At 40.9% G+C, this 20472-nt stretch overlaps 4 protein-coding genes across 8 annotated transcripts; 1 reads left to right on the forward strand and 3 right to left on the reverse strand.

The window, feature by feature from the left end:
• Positions 1 to 462: 462 nt before the first annotated feature.
• LOC103982976 (uncharacterized) lies at positions 463 to 2273 on the forward strand. The gene is made up of 3 exons (XM_009400088.3): positions 463 to 713; positions 829 to 1971; positions 2036 to 2273. Exons 1-3 carry the CDS (start codon positions 513 to 515, stop codon positions 2168 to 2170), a joined length of 1479 nt encoding a protein of 492 aa, XP_009398363.2. The 5' UTR covers positions 463 to 512; the 3' UTR covers positions 2171 to 2273.
• A 23-nt stretch (positions 2274 to 2296) lies between these two features.
• Positions 2297 to 7026, reverse strand: LOC135663951 (YTH domain-containing protein ECT4-like). 2 transcript variants are annotated; one of them, XM_065176899.1, is made up of 9 exons: positions 6788 to 7026; positions 6223 to 6299; positions 5972 to 6128; positions 5766 to 5830; positions 4934 to 5518; positions 4022 to 4591; positions 3719 to 3931; positions 3503 to 3649; positions 2297 to 2680 (listed from the first exon to the last, which is right to left on the reverse strand). In XM_065176899.1, the coding sequence occupies exons 1-9, from the start codon at positions 6819 to 6821 to the stop codon at positions 2474 to 2476; spliced, it is 2055 nt and encodes a 684-aa protein (XP_065032971.1). In that variant the 5' UTR covers positions 6822 to 7026; the 3' UTR covers positions 2297 to 2473. The 2 variants fall into 2 exon arrangements, with proteins under 2 accessions (XP_065032971.1, XP_065032970.1); XM_065176898.1 differs by having other exon boundaries at positions 5754 to 5830.
• Positions 7027 to 9392: 2366 nt separating this feature from the next.
• Positions 9393 to 12338, reverse strand: LOC135663936 (pentatricopeptide repeat-containing protein At5g03800-like). The gene has a single exon (XM_065176897.1). The coding sequence runs from the start codon at positions 12198 to 12200 to the stop codon at positions 9585 to 9587; it is 2616 nt and encodes an 871-aa protein (XP_065032969.1). The 5' UTR covers positions 12201 to 12338; the 3' UTR covers positions 9393 to 9584.
• A 770-nt stretch (positions 12339 to 13108) lies between these two features.
• On the reverse strand, positions 13109 to 19836 carry LOC103982974 (uncharacterized). Of its 4 annotated transcripts, XR_010508593.1 has the most exons (7): positions 19743 to 19836; positions 19451 to 19612; positions 18949 to 19121; positions 15766 to 16818; positions 14665 to 14895; positions 14430 to 14557; positions 13109 to 13670 (listed from the first exon to the last, which is right to left on the reverse strand). XR_010508593.1 is itself a non-coding variant. In XM_065176916.1 (6 exons), exons 5-6 carry the CDS (start codon positions 16101 to 16103, stop codon positions 13607 to 13609), a joined length of 402 nt encoding a protein of 133 aa, XP_065032988.1. In that variant the 5' UTR covers positions 16104 to 16184; positions 16303 to 16818; positions 18949 to 19121; positions 19451 to 19612; positions 19743 to 19836; the 3' UTR covers positions 13109 to 13606. The 4 variants fall into 4 exon arrangements, 2 of the variants coding, with proteins under 2 accessions (XP_065032988.1, XP_065032986.1); XR_010508599.1 differs by lacking the exon at positions 14665 to 14895; XM_065176916.1 differs by lacking the exons at positions 14430 to 14557; positions 14665 to 14895 and having other exon boundaries at positions 15766 to 16184; positions 16303 to 16818.
• Between the last annotated feature and the right edge of the window lie 636 nt (positions 19837 to 20472).

A 20472-nucleotide genomic window follows, 5' to 3' on the forward strand; every position in this document is an offset into this window, starting at 1 on the left:
TCCGACAACTATTACCCAACGAAGAGGTGGCTTTTAAGGTGGGACCGCAACAAAGGAACGTGCGTGTGAGATATCGGGAGGAGGGGTGGGTTAGTGGGTTCCGCTATTCTCGGCACTTTTACGAAGCCGAAACACTCCCTTTAGATTTACCCGACAACGTAGTCGTTTTTAGAGTGGGACCCTCAAAAGGAAGACATGGTCACTCAGCGGGTAGGTGAGCGGGAAAGGCAAGTGTCGCTTGGTTTTAGTTCCGTAGAAGAAATCGGAACCGTGATGCTTACCTGTCACCAGTCCGACGTCACTTGGCCCCGTCATCCGCTGCTAACCGTCTCCAAGGGCCGACTCAACTTGTCCTGGGTGACGTGGTTTCACACAGCTCGCGGATGGGGTTCCAGTATATCAGCTATGGAGAAGCCACGTCATCCGAGTAATTCTTCCAGGTGATTCGGTCGCGCAAACCAGTGTCTTGCAAAGCAAAATGCCTCGGAGCAGGTTTCGGGCGCGCCACAAGGATGAAAGCGGAGAGAGGACGGAAGAGAAGGCAGAGTGAATGGAGTGAAAGAAGAAGGCGAGAAGGAAGGAGAAGAGAGAGAGGTGACATGGAGAAGGGAATGGTGAGCAGTCTTGCTGATGTCCCCATCGGAGACTCGGGTTCCGTGGAGGACGGTGGGTGTACTACCGCCGCACGGAACATCCCGATATCGCCGGCGCAGGTGACTAACCAAGATCTCTCTCTCTCTCTCTCTCTCTCTCTCTCTCTCTCTCTCATCGCTTCCCCGCTTCGACCTCGTTGGCTTGGTTTTACTGCACAGCTTTCTTTTTTCGCAGGTTGATGCAACCGAAGTGGTCTACCGAAGACCCACTGCCAACTTCGCCGCCAGGTTCGCCAAGATCCTCTTCTTTGCGCACCTCGTCGCCGTAGCCATCCTCATCATTTTCCTCTCCCTCCGTGGCTTCCTCGGCCGAAACCCAGCATTCCGCCCTGCCCACTGGTTCGCGCCCCTCCTGACCGCCGCCGTGTCCTCCGCCCTCGTGGCCATCCTTTGGCTGCTTTTCGTCCTCCGCCACCCCGCCAAAGTCATCAAGGCCTCCCTCTGGCTCGCCCCGTCGCTCGTTTGCGCCGTTGCCGTGCTCCTCCTGACCGATGGCGGCAGCTCCAGCCTGGCCTTCGCGGTGCTGGGCTTGCTCCTCGCTCTGGTGCAGTCTCTGTACGGCTGCTGGATCGTTCGTCGCCTTCACCATGCCTACGAGATCCTCTCCATCTCCATCGCCGCCGTCCAGCCGACCACCACGCTGGCGAAGTACGTTGCGCTCGCACTCCTCGCCGGCCTCGTGTTCTCCTCCATCTGGACACTCGGCGCCGGCGGTGTCGCAGCCGGCGGTGGCTCGCGGTTCGCACCTCTCTACGTGCTGCTGTTGCTGCTCAGCCTCGGGTGGACCATGCAAGCGATCAGATACATGGTTCTCGTGGCGGTGGCGCAGCTGGCCTACCTTAGTCTGGCATTCGGGACGGAGACGGCCGTGCCGGTGGCCTTCGAGGCTGCCGCCAATGGAGCACTCGGCGACGTGTGCTACGGCTCCGCCGTGATCCCGCTGGTGGTGGCGATCCGGGGGACAGCTCGCGCGATGGGCCTGATCGCTGGCGGCTCGGACGAGTTCCTGTTCTCCTGCGCCAGTTGCTACGTGGGCATCGCAGACCACCTGGTGGTGCGGGGTAACAGATGGGGGTTCGTCTACGCCAGAGTGCACGGCAAGGGGCTGGGGAACGCGTCGGCGGAGGTGTGGGAGATGTTCATCAAACAGGGCATGGGGCAGCTGATCGACACGGACATCACAAGCTCACTCTGCTTCCTTTCCGGGGTGACCGGCGGTGGGGTTGCGGCCTTGGTCGCAGGGTCCTGGGCGACGGCAGCCGACAAGGGCCATGTAACAGAAGCCACAGTCTACGCCTTCATCATCGGCTACTTCATGGTAAGTTCATACCGTCTGCCATTGTCTCCGAAGTGTAAGCTCACAAACTGTGTCACATCAACAGACTCGGATTGCAATGGCTTGGCCGCAGGCGTGCGTGGCGGCTTACCATGTGGTCTTCGCCGAGAACCCGCAGAGCCGCCGCATGGGCCCCTGCATTCCTACTCGGTTGAGGGAGCTGCGATCATCTCCACATTGACCTCTCCACGCATCAGATCGGTTTCAAGAGGTTCATACATTACATAAAACCTTGTCTGCTTTTGTCGCATTTCACAAACAACTGCAGATCACACAATTTATAACTCTAATCTGAAAGCACCGAACGAAGAAAAGAAGAAGAAACTGGAAATACACTATTGGGAGCACGGAGAAAAGGTTGATAGCTAACCCGAATCACCTAACGGGATAACTTTGGAAGGGAAAACAAGCTCAAATCGATATTTAACTGGGAAAAGGAAAACTACAGATGTGCTACGGCTGAGATAGACGTTAAGCGTACATGTCAACAGTTGGCAACACCATTGGCCGCTACCAGCTTCTCAGTCGCAGAGTTAGCATTCTTTGGAGCAACACCAGCCACGCCATTCGTTTCAAGTGTGACCCCGTCCCTTGCAGTTTCTTTCTTCAGAAGTGTAATCGCTTCCAAGGGCTTGCCATTTACTTCATTGTTATCTTTGCGGTCAAAATCCACTGGTTTTCCATCCACAACCTGAGATTGACAAACCATATATATGATCATGCAAAGCAATGTAGAATTTCCAAGCTGTCTAAAAGTGCAAAGTTAATGTAGTTCTAGCATTGTTGACAAATAAAATGGAGCATGACGAGAGAAAAAAAAGATGAGGTGAAATTTCTGTTGTTAATAGTTCTGCAACAACAAGCTACAATGTCATAACTTTTTAAGCTCGGTCAACAAACTCTAACACAATATATCTACTTAAATCAAGAGAATCCCCTTCTTTGACCTGTATTCTCTCCTTGTGTCATCAAATATTAGTTGACTCGTCTCATCTTACCACAACATCTATAGATCCTATTTAAGCATGTCTGCACCATTTTATGCAATTTTTCTTCATTTTATCCTGTGACGGAGCAATATACTTAATTGTTCAGAAATAGAGATTTACTTTTCTATCTTTCATGATATCTGTGAAGATCCACTTCAACATTCTTATGTTCGTTACACCAGAACCATTGTCCATGTTATTCCTTAACAGCCCAGCAACTCCATCCATAAGCATGGTCGACCAATCAACTTCCTCATAATATTTTTAAATTTGAGAAGGCACCTGATGATCACACAAATCTGTCTTTACCTCTCACTTATTAAACCAACCAACATTTGTTCTATAAATAATATCTTCAGCAGTCTCTCCATCTTCATTTTGTTGAATAATAGATCAAAAAGATATTGCTTATTACTTCTTGTTGCTCCACCTTAACTAGTGATACTAAAAGAATCTAATCATAAGTCAAAACATCTAAACCAATCTTAGCATACAACAGTCTAAAGAAATAGATCAAATCATGCCTTTTTCTGAAGCTGTTGTTGCTTCGTTCTCTTCTCTTGCATCACCTTCTGGCGGGTTTCGTAGAAACTAAAATCGTCCAAAATGGATGTCTTGCCCACATGCTCCTTGAAAAGCTTAAGGAGTTGGAGACCTTGCTCAAGCTTCACCTGAAGTGTAAATTAACAGGAATCATTAAATTGAAGTACCAAGTGGTTAACAGTAGAAGACTTCCTCACCTCCTGGGTGTCTCTACTGTTTGTCACAGGTTTGTTTTCGTTGTTCTCCAATGTGATGTGCTTTAGGATGTTATTGGGAACATCCTTTACAATATGCCACTTGACAGGAAAACAGCCAATCCACTTGTCCTGCTGCCAGTAATCCAATGTTTTGTTAAAATCAACTCGACCTACCATTTCAGCAACACCAACGAACTGCCCACTTGTGTTGACCTATATGTCGACAGCAAAAGAATAAGCTATCTAATGAAATAGCATAGAGAGAAGGGAAATAGATTCCTACAATTGTATAGTGATGCTTACAGAGAAGAACAAGAAGACAGGGCATCCATTAGTCTTCTCCTTAGATTCCTGATAAGCAGCATCAAGCTTCTTGTTCCCATGGGGAGTGCTGGCCCAAACATTGTACTTGATACTCTTGTGGATATCATCTTCACTGTATGATTTAATGATGAAAAACTTAGCATCTGAATATGTTTCAGGAAAGTCTGACTTGTTGTACTGTTCCTTTTCAGGTATGACAGTAGAATCCTGAACATTTAGGTTTGCAGGAAGGCTCTGTCCTCTTACAGCAAGAGTAATATTAGGTCCAAAGACCTGATTTCTAAAGCGACCAGCCCTAGGTCCTTTATTAAGCTCGCTCAACCCATCCAAGTTCTCATTACCATAACCATAGAATCCATTGCCACGGCCTCTTGGCTTATACTTGCTATCCATAGGCATTCCCCATCTTCCATTCATTCGGGAGTTGTACATATTTGAACAAAAATTCTGACCAACAATAAATCCATTAATATTTTGGCCATACATTCTGCTGTTAGGATACATCTTGTTCACAATTCCAGGAGCTGCTGGCCTTGGAGCATGCATTCCCTGGGAAAAAAATGTTCCATAAAATTGTAAAACAATTTGTCATAAAAGAAAACCAGAACAAACAAAGGAAAACAATTAAGCTGCAACTGTTGCACCAAAAGCATGCCAGCGACGGATCAACTCGGAATATATTTGCAAGTAAGATTTTACATAGAGACAAAGCATATATAGATTCAAGAGTAGCTCTTGGCTTGCTGCAAGCAAGTGTATAATTTCTACAAGCAAGATTTTGTAAAGGCATGCATAACAATTGTTACCATATTTCCTCAAAAGTACGGCAGCACTTCAGCAAGACATATAAACATTTTTAGCTAACAGATATAATAGTATTATGCTGCATACCGCAAGATGAGGAACGGGATGGAGATTCTGATTTCTTGTGGATGTAGTGTTGCTAATATGTGACGTCATTGAAGAAACAGCATTTGCTGTAGGTGACCTCTGTTGTCCATCAGGAACAATAGGACCATCAGACCACGGAACAGACGACCACATACCACCAAAACCAAATCTTGGATCCTGGTATCCTGAAGAAGGAAGACTACCAGGTAAAGCACCTTTACCAAATGAGCCACCAGGATTTGATAAATTATGCTGGCTGGGTTTTGGTTTCCCTGATTCATTGTTGTCATTTGTGCTTCCTTTAGCCACTCCATTTGAATTATGTTTTGCGGTATCTGATTGAATAGGAGTGAGGTTGGCGGCAGCAGATGTAGAAACATCTCCTTCAGAAATAGGAGCTTGGCTTGTGGTGTATGGTGCACTGGTGGGTGCGGGTGAATGGTAATATGTAGTTGGAAACTGGTACTGTTGGGGTCCATATAGCTGACTGTTGTGCCCCAAAGTTGGAACAGGGGAACCAGGAGCAGAATATGGAGTATAAGGAGCATAACCATATCCATGCTGATACATATCCCCATAAACTCCCTGCCAACAATCAAGAAATGCTGTCAAAACTTGCTATTACAACAAGACAACTCAGAACAGAGAGATCAGACTAGCAAAATCACTTTTCGGGTTCAAGTTTGTAAATTAACCTAACCTATTGAGTTCAAGTTTGCAAATTAACCAACCAAATGACCAGAGTCTATCATCAATGTAAAAGAAAAAACACACACAATCAAAACTGACAACACAGCATGGAGTGTTTGAGACAATTTACAAGTGGGGGCACCTCCATTCCATCAGGACTAACATATCTTGGGTAATCCTCCCATTCGGTTATTGAAGCATCATAACCTGAAAATTTCCAGAAGCTATTAGGTGATTCGTTCATAGTAAAAAAACCAAGGCAGCTAAACTGTCTTTTGTGAACAGAACAAACATCCAGAAACTACGACATCATATCACATAAACATTCAGAGTTAAAATTGATTTAACCTCCATAATAGAAAGGTGAAGTGTATCCATTGGGAAAGTAGCACATGCTAGTATCCATATGCTCCTGAAGTAGAGGAGTCAGAGACCGCTTGCATGTTGGGATTGGAGCTATTGGCAATTCTCGACCATTTGCTGGACCATACTGAACTCCGGAAGGCTATTAGAAGAAATCAAATGGCATCAGTACCAACCTATAGCAATTCATAACCTACAAATCTGCAACAACTAGTTGGCAGAACTAATAAAGCTACCTTCTTTGAAACATCTGAAGAATCGTCACTCTTGTTCTTGGAATCCAGTGATAGCTTTTGCATCAGATCTGTAGCTTCTGTGACAAATTAATTAAGGGATAGAAGTATTTACTGAAGCTTTGAGATAAACATACATACATACGACGCAACGAAAAAGCAACTACAACAACATCAGAAAACATGTACTAAATCTACAGATCGTGAACAAAATGACGAATAGTATAATAAACGAACTAAAATCACGAATCAATCAACCAAGCTGATCGCTTCATCTCCACAAAATGAAAAACAACAACAACACAATCCAAAATCCCAGTTTGGCCAGCTTAAACGCTCAATTCGAAACAAAGACTCACGGAAACACCGTCCATCACGCTTGAGCCGCACGATCGACGCATAAACCCTAAAAACCAAATCGACGGTGCAAAATCAAGTCTTTACGCAGCCAAACGAATCGAAAACATATACAGAACGAGCGGATCGCGTCAAACAGAGCCTAAAGCGAAGCGGGAACAGATCCAGCACGAGGCGCCCCAAACCGAATCCCCAGCCGACGAAAGGATACGGTCAGCAGGAGGAGCGGGGGAGACAGCTGCCATGGCCGAATCTGGAGGTCGCTAGAGACGAGCGCGCGATTCCGGGAGGACGCTTGTATCCCAAACCCTGGAGAGGGTGCCGGGGGATAACCCTAGAAGAAAAAAGAGTGGGAAGGGAAGGCGCCGCCACGGGAGAGAAAGAACGGCTTGCAGTCGACACTAAGAAAAGTTATAGACGCGGAGCCACGTGTTTATTTGAGCACCAATTTTGGGCGGTACTTTTCTCGTTAATCCAAACGACTTGGACTTGGAACGACATTATTATACCTAATTTTACAATACTGTTATTTATCTGCGAAATATATTCATATACATTTTATATTGCACTATCAGATCCCCTCTCTCTCTCTCTCTCACTCATCACAAATATATATATATATATATATATATATACATCTTTATTTTTAATTTCATACTATATCGGTAAAACATGTTTATAATTAAATTATAATAGTCAAACATGGTTGGTTATAGCCGGGTCCACTATGGCGTTGAGGTTGCACCAATCATCTGCTTGGTAGGTCCTGGGTGATTAACGGTAACTTATATTTTTCTTTTGTATTCAACACTAACTTTGGTGTATATACTCCTTTAATACTGAATGACTTGCTTGTATACCCATTCTAATTAACATTCATCCATTTACTGATGGCATAATAACAATTGAAGTTAAAAAAAAAAAGTATTTTCTTTAAAATATAATAATATGTAATCTTACAAATTAGTAATTCTTATGTAATCACAAATAAAAATGATTAACATAAACATTATTGAACAGATACTAACGAAATAGAATATGTGAAAGATCTAAATTTTTAAGTAAATATACCTGGTATATTAAATACTAGAGCAGACAATATATCATTTTCAAGCATTAAATGGGTAGATATGTAAAAGCACTTTTTTATTTGACTAGTCCTTGATTTCTTCAAGAATGGATCCTTGATTTTGATTTTTTTTTTTTTGTTTCTGATAGCCATTATTTTGATTATTAATATGATTTAATTTTCTAAATATTAAATCAACATCGATGTCGATCAATAATCTTAATTTCTTTTTTGAACCAATTACTAAATATGATTAATAATGGTTAATCTAAGTTTATTTGACAGATGCTAATGGGAGAAATACATGCTTTGAAGAGATATAAGCTAAATATTTGGAGGAATGCACGTGCTACAATAAATTTTGGAGGGGTAAATATGATTTTTTTTCCCAACTTTCAAAGAATATATATGTAGTAGACAGAGGCCATCTTATTATCCATGCAGCAGTATGCAAAATGATAATTATCATAAATCATTGTATAATTATATGTTTATTGTATGACATGGAATTTCATCATATTAGTTTAGAATCAAAATAAAGTCTCTCTCGTACAGTCTAAAAAATATATAAATTAAAAGATCTTAATTAAGTCCCACAGACAGAGATAATGTAAGTTAATCAGATCATTTGTCAGCATGACATGCATATTAGGAGGGAGGAGAACAAAAGCTATGCATTTTTTAGCTCACAAAGCTAGGAAATCGAGTGAAGATAAGGTGTGGTATTGAGGGATTGCCAATGAATACAATTCATCAAAAGCTATTTGTTTGATGACCTTGTAAACACCCAAAATGCTTCCATCGTATACATGAGAAGAATAAGGATACAAATAAGGTGATGTTTGAACAATGAGTTCAGTTGTTAGGGTTATTATTTAGCAACACAAAATTTTCTAATCTCTAGCATAATGAGACACTTCCATTCTGTTTTTAGACTATGAACAACTTGTAGAGAATCAATGCTTGCCATCTTGATGATTGCAGATAAATGAACCCAATCAACAAATCATGCTATTATTATCAGCTGATATTGATATTAATTAGTCAAAAAAAAAAGGTACCGTGCAAGAAAAATGATATCAATTTTTGTCACCATACGGCCTGTCAGGTTGGAGAACCGATTGGTCCGAGGTTGAACTGGAATATCCGAGTTCTGGCCTACAAAGACAGAAAGGAAAAGAAATATTGAGAATGTATTCAATGGGATCTAGAAAAATATAACAAAAAGAATGCATCGACTTTTAACTGTCAATTTGGACAATATGGCGAGATTGATGGACCACCAGGGCCATGCTTAGTGCCGATCAGAAGCATGCCAGAGATCTTATTGATGCAAAAGAATACCTTTATCTGAACATAAAGATGCAAAAGTACAGACATGGCATGTAAATTAACATCTTGCTTTTCTAGGATACAGACTTCTATCTATAGTTCAAAACTAGAAGTTTTCTGCAGTGTGGCACGGGAAGGGTTTAAGAAATCTTAGCTGGCAGGTAAGATGGAAGTTTAGGTTAGATGAACCCATATCCATTAAGGAAAAAGAAGGACCCAAATCCGACAAAATGTGGTGCATGTTTTTGAAGAAACAGCCACATTCCTCTGATAAACCAGAAACCAAGGCTTTATGCTCTTGTCAAGAACTTCTCACATCCCAAAAGCCTTTGAAGTATAGCAAATCTGCAGATTGTGTTGTGTGCCAGTGTACCAGGAAGTTCTTCACTGAGAGCACCTTAAATTCCATTCAAAATCCACAAGACAACAACTGCCATCATTTGTTTGATGAAATTGATAGGTCTCATGGATATATTACAATTGCTATTTGTTTAGTGCAGCATGAGGTCTCAACAATTTCAAGTCAAAATTTGTTGATTCTATCGAGAGAACTGTTTCAAACTCTTCTGTATCTGCACAATTGATACAACAAATTGAAGCAGCATCATCACCAATAATCTCCACAGGAGCACACCCCGCCCCTGAAATTGTGGAACCCTGATGCATCTCTCACTGAGATCTCCCTACCGGTAACAGATGATACATACTTCATAAATGCATGACAGTCACCACACAGAAGAATGTTCTTCACCACCCTCACAGGTCGATCAGGTCCCGAAATTAGAAGCCCATATACAACTGCTAGTTTCGCACTGTGATAGAAGAGGAAGTTCTTTTTCTGGTATTCCTCCACTTCATGAAGCACAAAGCATGTATCTGGCTCGTACCCGGCCTTCATACACTCCAATATCAGTATGTCCAGTGCACTATAGATGTCCTTGGATTGTGGATGTGATCTATCTCTTGCATAGAATGAATGCATTGTGTTATGATGAGTGATCCAGCTCCGTACAGGATGTTTCTGCAGGCCCTTTTCTCGCATGTCCTGCCTTACCTTTTCTGAGCAATGCCATCTCCCTGAAGCAGAATAAAGATTTGAGACAAGGACATAGGTAGATGGGTCTTGTGGTTCTAATTCTAGAAGGGATTGTGCCGCTTGCCTTCCCAAAGTCATGTTTGATCTCAATCTACAACTGTCAAGCAAAGCTCGCCATACCGATGCATTAGGCTTCGAAGGCATGTTTTTTATCAGCTGCTCTGCCTCATCAAAGGAACCCCAATAGCCTAAAACATCAACCATGGCAGAGTAGTGCTCTGAAGTCGGAATTATGTTGTAAGAGCTCTCCATTGATTGAAACAGTCTATGACAAACATCCACAGAGTTCAAGCTTGTATATCTGCAAGCTGAAATGACCAAAAGAAAGGTGATGAAATCAGGCTTGACACCTACCATGTTCATGCTATCCCATACATCCAAAGCCTTGTCTCCCTGTCTATGAATAAGATAAGCCGTGATCAATGCATTCCACGACACTGTATCATGCTGAGGCATTTGACTGAAGAGATTAATTGCGTCCTCCAACCTTCCACACTTGGCATACATACTAAACAGAGCATTCCCTACTTCCACATCAGACAATAGACCAGACTTAGCGACAACACAATGAAGTTGCTGCCCCAGCTCAACAAAACCTAAGGTACCACATAATCCAAGTATCATAGCTAATGCAAATGCATCCATAACCACTGGATCATCTCTCCTTAACCCTGTTTGGAAAAGATGTAAGGCCTCAAAATGCAGCCCACATCTAGAATGGGCACATATCAGAGAAGTCCATGCCACTGGAAAGCTCTCCTCATGGGCCCAGCTGGTGAACATCTTCTGGGCATCTTCAATCCTGCCACATTTGGCACACATGTCTAACAAAGCAGCCTCAACCCAAGAACTCGATTTGCAGCCGGACTTGATCACGAATGCATGAACCTGCTCGCTCATCTTCAAGTCAGAGACCATCCCACAAGCGTTAATAGCACTTGTCAGTGTAAAATCTGAAATCTCCAAGTCATTCTCCAGAATATGCTGAAATAAATCCAGGCCTCGATCACCTTCTCCGTTATGACAAAACCCAGCTAAAAGAGCATTATATGTGACACAATTCCTCTCAGGCATCTGATCAAAGATATCAACAGCAGATTCCACCATGCCAAATTCCATATATCCAGTAAGCATCCCAGTCCATGAGGTCACATCCTTTATTGGCATTCTCCAAAACACATCAGCCACATCTTCTACACAGCCGAACTGAGTGTAGAATCCAACTAGAGCATTTCCAACACTCAAGTCCAACTCTAATCCAATTTTAAGAGCATAAGCATGAATAGCCTCCCCTCCTGCACCACCAAAACCATGTGCAGCAGCTGTCAAGAGGGTCGATAGGGAGAAGCCATCCCCATGATATCCTTCCATCTGCATAAGATTAAAGAGCCTAAATGCTTTATCATACCTACATTCCTCAACCATGCCTAGCATAACTGCATTCCACGACGAAACATCTCTCTCGACCATTTCACCAAACAATTGATCAGCAGCGCTGGCGCATCCACACTTCACGTACAACCCAAGAAGCGCATTGCTGACATGAACACAGGAACAATGATCGGTTTTGACGGCAAAGGCATGCACTTGGGAGCCGAGTCTGCCATCCAACTGCCGGATGCAACTCGTCAAGATAGCCACGAAGCTGAACTCATTTGGTTCCACGCCGAGAAATCTCATCCGGCAGAAGAGCCCAGCCGCCTCGACCGGTCGACCGCACTTGGCGTACGCAGAGATCAACGACGAGAACGAGGCGACGTCGGGGGACGGCAACGCGTCGAACGCTTTGCGGGCGTCGGAGAGACGGCCAAGTTTGAGGTACATGGAGATGAGGGCGTTGCCAAGGCCGGTGTCCTCATTGTCCAGAGCCTTGACGGCGGCGGCGTGGGCGGCTCGGCCGAGGTCGAGGTCCAGGCGGTCGACGGCGAGGCGGAGGAGGCGGCGAGGAGCGAAGGGAGATGGGGAGTGGTCGCGGTGGGTGGGATTGGGTTGTGTTAGAGGGGATGAGGAGACGTTGGGGGGTTTGGGTTTGAATGGCGGGAGAGCGAGAGGAGAGAGAGGGGAAAGGGAGAGGAGCGGCTTCATGTGGGTGAATGGGGAGGGCGGAGGGGGGATGGTGGTGGCCATGGAAGCATTTGGGAGGGCTTTGCTAGTTCTGTTGTGCGCGTTGGTGAGGACGCCAAGGATGATGGGAGGATTCGGGAGGCATGTGGATGATGTGAGGAAGGGAGAGACGATGACCCCAATAAGCTCTTTTGGACAACCAAAATGATAACTTCAGCAATAATTGTGTCATTGGAATATCAAATTTAAAAGCTATATATGAATTATATATATATATATATATAAGCATTTATTTATTTATTTATTTATTTGCGGTTGGTATTTTTGAGATTTATCCTTGTAAACTTAAATTTAATGCGTATGTCATCTAACTTGTATACAAACCCTTACAGCCAATATGGATGATTTGGTCGTCGTTTGAGAGCTCAACAAAATTTTAATTAATATTAATATCGGCCAACATAGTACTACTTGAAAAAATATATTAAGAATATTTTAAATATTCTTTACTTCAATATTTTTTTACTCAAATTAATTGATCATAACAATAGTCGAAACTTGAAAGTGATTAACTCGGTTTTTTTTTTATATTATCGAAGGTTACATATGAAGAATCTTAACATTTAGAGGGATATATATATATATATATATATATATATATATATATATATATATATATGCAACAAAAAAACATGTTTGTATTTAATGCTTCTAAAATTGTTGAAAATTTTATCCTGCACTTCAGAATCCAAACTGATGCTGAAAAGTATGCATAGAAGGCATGTAAATTTCAGTTAATTGAAAGAATCAATGAAAGAATCTTATTTATTTTCTACAGAAGATATTTTTCTAATGCCAATATAAGAAGCAATTGATAAGTTGCACAAGACTTCTTTAAATTTATTTTGCAATCAGCTGAAGGCTAGAATATTTTGCAATCTGGACAAAATGGAGAGGTAGATCGGATGACATGGATAAATATTTCATCTAGAATTCAAAAGGTAGAGTGTGAAACAGCAAGCATCATCTTCATGCAGAAAAGAAAAATTAAAACCAATATCAACTGATCAACAAGTACAAAGTGAAAAAGAATAACAAAAAAAATGAACAATCACTTCAGCTAGAATCCAACATATGAAATGCACCAAAAATACATCTGCCATCTCGGTTGGACGTCAGATACATCGATGGCTTCCAACTGCATCCAATGTATGAACTGCGGCATCTACTCCATCCAACTCCAGAGCTGGATGCCAATGAGACCAATAGCATCTGCTGGATTAGGACAAATTTCTTCAAACCTTGAAGGGAATTTTAAAGAGCAGGAAAGCTGGATGGTTGATGGCTAAATCGATTCTCGACAAAAATGAACTCGCAGAATCAGAACATCGAGCAGATCTTAATGGCAGCTAGATGATTGATGCTCTCTAGTTCTTTGCCGGGAAGACTTTCAGAGAAGTAAATTATTGTCATTGAATAACACAAATGCAAGCTGTGCTGTCATCAGCATAATCCTCTGATTCTTCAGACTCACTGTAAGCGATACAAAACTCTGTTATAGAATTCATAGGACAACCACTCCATCATTCAGTCATCATAAGCATTAAAAATCCTTTTTCAACAGAATAATCATATAAAGGCTCTAAGGAATGTTCTATAAATTCTCTCCTGAAGGTAAGGAAATAGCAGTCAATCAGTATTTGGGCTCAACTGATTAAACACAAACCATAGCAGATAACAAACATTTAATTCATTAGATAACATCACCATTTTTAGCAACATGAAAAAGTCATTCCCCCTCGCATGCATCTCAATGAATAAGGACAATCAAATTTTTTCTACACAAATTGAAGGCTTTACTTACAAGATGAACAACAAAAGCAGATGGACCAATTTAATGAAAGTCCATAAACACAGACTCTATCTCTCTTAATAGGTGGAGAAGACCTCAAAGTCATCTCATCAAGAGCATGTTAGTAAAGCTTTATATGGGCTTTTTCGTTCCACTGAATAGGAATCGCCAGATTGACACCAACTTATCTACATTCCAATTGTATCCGTCGCAAAATCTGAAATACTACATGAGTCACAGTTGGGATATCAAAAACTGGGTCTGGGTCTATTTATAATTTCTCTATTTGCAGAACAAGTGCAATTTTAATTGACACCCAATTGCACGAACGATATTAGTTATAGTTGAAGTTTAAACTTAAGTCATGCATGGTGGGCTTCAGGCAAATCGATTGCTTTAGTAAATATACATTTAATTGGAGCAATGTTCAACACAGATACCTAGATCAGGCCAGTTGCTCAAGACAAATCTCCTCATCAAGCCAATTGCAGGTTCAAGATACAAAATGCAGTTTCCATATCAGTGACATCGAAGGAGAAAAATAAGACTCGCTGATCTGATTCTTTATCTGCAAATAGCTACTTTGTTGTCACCTATGGAGTTACAATCTTTGCAAGCCCAATGACCAACAAATCATAATCAAACAGTAAGCAATAACTACAGTGAAGTCCTTACCATTGAGGCAACATAACAACGTCAGCTATTAATATCTAGAATGCATGGTCATTCTTCTATGTAGCAGTGTAAATCAAATTAGCATTGACGTTAGTAAGTGCCTTTTTCAGTGTTGCTTTCCTTCTTTCATTCTCAGTGTTGCTTTCCTCTTCTTTAATCATCACAATTATTGTCCTTTCAAGATTCCTCAAAAACTTAGGAGACAGATATCCAACCCGTCAATTCCAAAGTCTGTCAAAAACATGGATATATGGCTTCTGTAAAGCATCATTTATACATCTTTTGAGTAAAGAAAATAAATTCAAACCACATCTAAACCAGTGTTTGAATTTCCAAAGTAGATCAATTTAAAGCAATGAAACTCAAGAAATAATATACAAAGAAAATAGTGACACTGAGTGGAAGACTCTGAGACAGACTGTAGGGACATTAGGAAAAACAGAATAAGAAATATTTATGTTTGTGAACAATACAAAATATTACTGACAATGGCTAAAATGGAGTGAATAACATTCAAAGATTAAGAAGAACAACCAGTATATTGCTCAAAACAAACGACTAACTTGCATCGTTTTAATTGGGAAACCAGCTATCTCAGTGTAAAGCCCACATTTTATGCCAACTCAAGTTTCTTAAAAAGGAGTACCATGAATACATCAAAAGGCTTCTTCTCCAAGAACAAGACATATGAATTATAAATAAGCTTTTTATGGGTAATGTTACTATGAAATAAAGGACAGTGTCAAAGATGTGATGATCTAAAAAACTGCAGATAGTGTGCTGCAGGATAGTGCATAAGATTTAGTTTACTGTAATGTCCAATAGTGCAGTATAAACTAAAGGAATTAAGCTTCTAACTTAACCAAAATAAATCAAGAACTACACGGGTTCTGTAAAGTTGATTATGGTTAAATCCATCTCAATGTAGGCATGCCTATCTAATTAAGCAAGCCATGTCCAATAATGCCAAATTTTGCTGACTGTAGAACAAAAAACACTGCAGTAACCTCAAAATCTGCTGTAAATTATAAATAGGATAGTGATAAGAACCACTTCAGGAAGCATCATACTATTATAGCATATAACAAGAAGACAACTCACATTGCTTCAAATTCCTTGATCTCAACAAGCTCCTTCCCCAGTAAGTCCAGCCATTTGACATTTCCCTTTCCGAACGGTTCTAAATCCGATGATCTTGGCTTCTTTAGGCTGCTCTTCAGCGAGATCTCATCTTTCCCGCCCTCGGGACTGGTCTGCTCAACCACAACCTTTTCTTCAGAAGGCTTCTTCGCCAAAATGGTCGAAGCTGGAGCAGGGCTCGAGGAAACGTTTTCGGCATCTCCCCATTGCGACTTCGGAGGGCAAGGCGGGTAATAGCGGGAGGATGACTTGCAGCAGCAGATTAGGGGATAGTGGCAATTGCAGGATGAAAGCCTCATGTCAGATCAACCATCGAAGGCTCATTTTACGACCTCAAAAAGGGGGATTTTGAAGAAGAAATGCCCTCAAACCACAAACTTCTGATCAAGACCAAGAACAATTTCATCGACGGAAACCTCCAATGTCTCAGAATCGGCCTAAAAAGATCAGAAAAGGATTGAAAACCAATGCAAGCACCGAAACAAGGAGCAACCTCACCTCTCCCAGAGTCAAAAGCACCAGCTTTCAGCGCGAAGATTGGACTATGCGGCCACTTTGGGATCGCCTCAAGCAACGAAAGGAGAACCCCCAGGAAAAGCAGAAGAAAGATACCTAGGTGAGGCTACATCAGAAGAAAATAGAGAGGGAAAAATATGGAGCAAAGAAATGGAATCCCAGCAACCAAGACTGCAACTTTTTGTCACGGCTCCCACAATTCCTCCAGATATCGAAATTTTGCGAGACTGGGTTGAAAAAACGACTGCGTTAAACGACTACGTTCAGAGGGAAGAGGAAGAGGATGAACTACGAGTGGGAAGTTCTCTATCAACGACTCGGTGCGGAGAACAACACACTTTTAAGAATCCGACATCGACGGAAGCGTCCTCTTCGCCCATTGGCGCTGGCTTTATCGTATACCGACAGCATTCTCTGGTGTTCGATCGGATGGCCTTTGGCGGAAAAGCCCCGCGTGCTGTGTATTCATGTCGGCTTGCGTGCTCGCGTACATGTCGGCTAACACACCATCAAGTCCCATTCATCGACATGAAAAAATGAAATATTAGCTTATAATATGAGTAAAATGGATTTTACTTGTACTTCGTATCAAAATTATGCGCCAGAATTTTAAATGGCCAATTTTTTTTTTTTTGATATAACATAGTTTCTCACGTACTTCATATATATATATATATATATATATATATATATATATATATATATATGATTCTAATGTGATCCGGTCAACCTCCATAGTTGTCTTGATAGCACCAGTAGCATGATTTGTAGTTGTCTTGATAGCACTGGTAGCAGGATTTGTAGTCTCCTTGGGAATGAAAATTCTATGACCATTCAATTCGCAAAACTACCATTTTATACAGATTATATTTAATTTCCGATACTTGGATACAATGCAAGTTTGCCATGGAGGAATTGCACATTTGGTTATTCATTCATTCACATATATGCATATAATGCATATAGTGAGTGACCTACAGGAAAGTACTGTCTCAAACTCCATAAGGCACTGGAGGATTGATCAGGTGAAAGGGAGAATGCCAATATTAACAGAGGCATCAAGTTAACAAAAAGAACACCAAACTCAGCCAAATGAATAAACCGATAGTCATGTCTGACATAAAGAATAAAAAATCTAAGCAGAGCCATCAAGTTCCCAAAAAATAGAAGAATTAAGGAGCATAATTAGATGGTTAAGTTCATCGCTTCTTCGAGACACCAACACGGTGGTTCCTGCAGCAGACAAACTGATGCTTAACTCCAACCTATAGTGTAAGATGATAATTCAATAGTGTTAGACATAAGAAAAGGTGTGCAAAGCACTCAGTCCAACATGTGAAAATGCGTGATCGACTCCCCTTTATCGAAGTATATTTCAGAATAAATATAAAAATCAGATCGTGAATCAGTCAGCCATAACATGGCATGCCTTGCTGTGAGACCATCTGGCCAAATCAGTCACCATGTTTTTCGATTTCACCATCACCACTATCCAAGAATTTCAAGATGCATCGCATTGTTAAGCACATTATACCGATAACTATATCAACACATCCCAATCACTTGTCAAAATGCAATATTAACTTGAGTTACTCAACAACCTCACAAGTCACAAATCATTTAATTTAGGGCACCAATAATAAGCCATTTTAGTGAACCACAAGCATCACCACACGCCACTATGAAAGTGTAAAGCCAAAGATTGCTGAACTGTTGAAGGATAACATCGAGAGTAATAAACATTACACAAGACAATATCAATTGCAGGTTAAGTCGCACAACGAATATTCAACATCAAGAATGTCCTTGAGGACAGCATTAGCACTATAATTCCATTCAACCAAAACCACCTCAAATGGCAAAAGATGATGTATAAAAACACCTGACATGACAGTTTAAATTAACCACCAAGCAGCAGAACATTTAAGCTGATTAGATTCATTTATAAAGTTGGTATCCTTTTACTAGACCATTAAAACTCAACAAGGGGGTTTACTCACAATGCACCCCCAATCTTGTGAGTAGAATGATCAGTATCGCGACTATCTAATAGTTTGAAAATGAAGATTACACAAGAACAAAATCTAAATGAAACAATAACATAAAAATTATATATCCACTAGAACTTTTAGCACTACTAATCATTCAAACAGAGCAAGCCTCATAGGAAACATAGAAACTCTGTCCAAATGACAGAGAAAGAATGGGTGAGTGAAAAGGTAAATTTAGATAACTACTGTTCTAGATATTACACCCCTGTCTCACAGCCAAAAACCATATATAGACAAGTAAGAAAACTATGTCACTCTACTAAAAGAACATTGAGACCCATATGAAAATATATAATTTTTATTTTAAGATGAACCGACAACAGGTGAATGACATAAAATAAAAGCTAAAAGGTCAAATTAAAAATGGAATGTGACAAATGATAGATAGAATATGAATCTAATGCAACATAACTTTTAATGATATATTAATGAATGGAGCATAAATAGAATTAAAATTTACATATTTCATGATGGAAAATTACCAGCATGCTTACAAAGGAAAAACTCTTTCAACCATTTCTCAAGAATAAAAACAGAATTCATCATAAAAAACTTTGTAAAGTATGGAGTACCCAACCTTATCTTCTTCAGTCTCTCAAGGTCATCCCTGAGCTTCATGTCCAATGCGTTTGAAACAATCCGAGAGTACCGGCCATCCTTATAGTCCTTTCTGTTCAAGAATCAATCTGGGATCTTGAACTGGCGTGGATTGAAAACCACTGACATCAAGTAGCCGACAGCTCACCAGCCCTAGTAAAAGAAGAAGAACATTTCAACGCAAGGAGACATCAAAGAATATTCCGCCAGAAGATACCAAAATTTCAAATCCCGGTGATCATTAACCATATGTTTAGAACTATTTGCAACGATATCTCAAAAAAATTGTGCTCTAAAAAATACTCTCTAACCAATGCATAAGTTTTCAATGTAAGAAGCAATATCTACATCCTACAATCAGGAAGCGAGGTGTAAATAAAACTTCCACAATACCAACACGCACAAACACTAAATATTAGCCCTTAAATAAACACTAAGATCAAGAAATAGCCAAGGAGGAGGAAGGATTAAAGAATAACAACCTTTTGCTCATGTCCACGTCGGCTTTTTAGCAGATGATGTTGGCGAAGCGGCGACCGATACCCTTGATGGAGGTAAGCGCGGACATGATCTTCTGCTTTCCATCGACGTTCGTGTTCAGAACACGAAGAATGTGCTGAAAAGTCCTCGTTCGCGACCAGAGACTACAGATCGAAACCAGCCACCAGAAACAAACAGAAAAGGATCAAAGAACAAAACCTCGATCGATCACCAGGAACACAACACGAGACAATCGCAATATCACAAACAACCGGGCTTCCACGAATCGCTCACCATGGTGACGGCGTCTAGGGTTTCGCTCTTCGCACTTCCGCTGCTCTCTCTCTCTCTCTCTCTCTCTCTCTCAGTATCAACGGCGGAAAAGCAGGGGTCTAAACCATACCAGGAAACTCATTATATATACGTAGGCAAACAAAACTTAGTTGCACTTCTCTTACTTACCCTCTCGCCTACCTTCTTCGTTATTGGCTGTGCTGGCTCCTGTATGATTGAACCGTGGATATTAGACGTCGACCAAGATGGAAATGCATCCAACCGCACCGGTGAGTCGAGGAGTGGGTTGACTCGATCAGGTCCCATGAAGTCGATGATCTGCGCTGACGAGGATGTCAACTCAGCTAACAAAGGAGCTAATGACTTAACAAATATGTTACTGTACAGATGATTGAATGATGGACAAAATCTCTTGATCTATTGAGGACCGATTCGATATCAAATGAATTCATATAAGTGTAAAAAAAAGTATATTAGTTCTGGTTTTGAATTTTCTTGTATTTCTGATAAATAGATTGATATAGAGGATTATATATTAATTATTTTTGATATATTTAATAAATTTGATATTTATATTATGAAGGAAATAAAAGAAGGAATAATTGTTATGTGGGAAGTATAAGGAAATAAAAAGAGGTATCAAAATTATTGATTATATGAGGATATACAATTCGGATAAATATCGGATGACTATATCAAACATGTTTTAGAAAATATTAATACATATGCT

This window comes from Musa acuminata, chromosome BXJ1-4 (assembly GCF_036884655.1).
Source record: "Musa acuminata AAA Group cultivar baxijiao chromosome BXJ1-4, Cavendish_Baxijiao_AAA, whole genome shotgun sequence".
NCBI classification, from domain to species: Eukaryota; Viridiplantae; Streptophyta; class Magnoliopsida; order Zingiberales; family Musaceae; genus Musa; species Musa acuminata.

Coding starts and splice junctions, on each gene's coding strand:
- LOC103982976 (XM_009400088.3), top strand. CDS start 513: ATGAAAGCGGAGAGAGGACGGAAGAGAAGGCAGAGTGAATGGAGTGAA. Junction 714..828: donor TCCCGATATCGCCGGCGCAG/GTGACTAACCAA, acceptor CTTTTTTCGCAG/GTTGATGCAACCGAAGTGGT. Junction 1,972..2,035: donor TCATCATCGGCTACTTCATG/GTAAGTTCATAC, acceptor TCACATCAACAG/ACTCGGATTGCAATGGCTTG.
- LOC135663951 (XM_065176898.1), bottom strand. CDS start 6,821: ATGGCAGCTGTCTCCCCCGCTCCTCCTGCTGACC. Junction 3,650..3,718: donor ACAGTAGAGACACCCAGGAG/GTGAGGAAGTCT, acceptor TTTACACTTCAG/GTGAAGCTTGAGCAAGGTCT. Junction 2,681..3,502: donor AACAACAGCTTCAGAAAAAG/GCATGATTTGAT, acceptor TGTCAATCTCAG/GTTGTGGATGGAAAACCAGT.
- LOC135663936 (XM_065176897.1), bottom strand. CDS start 12,200: ATGGCCACCACCATCCCCCCTCCGCCCTCCCCATTCACCCACATGAAG.
- LOC103982974 (XM_065176916.1), bottom strand. CDS start 16,103: ATGAGGCTTTCATCCTGCAATTGCCACTATCCCCTAATCTGCTGCTGC. Junction 13,671..15,765: donor ATCAAGGAATTTGAAGCAAT/GTGAGTTGTCTT, acceptor TATCGCTTACAG/TGAGTCTGAAGAATCAGAGG.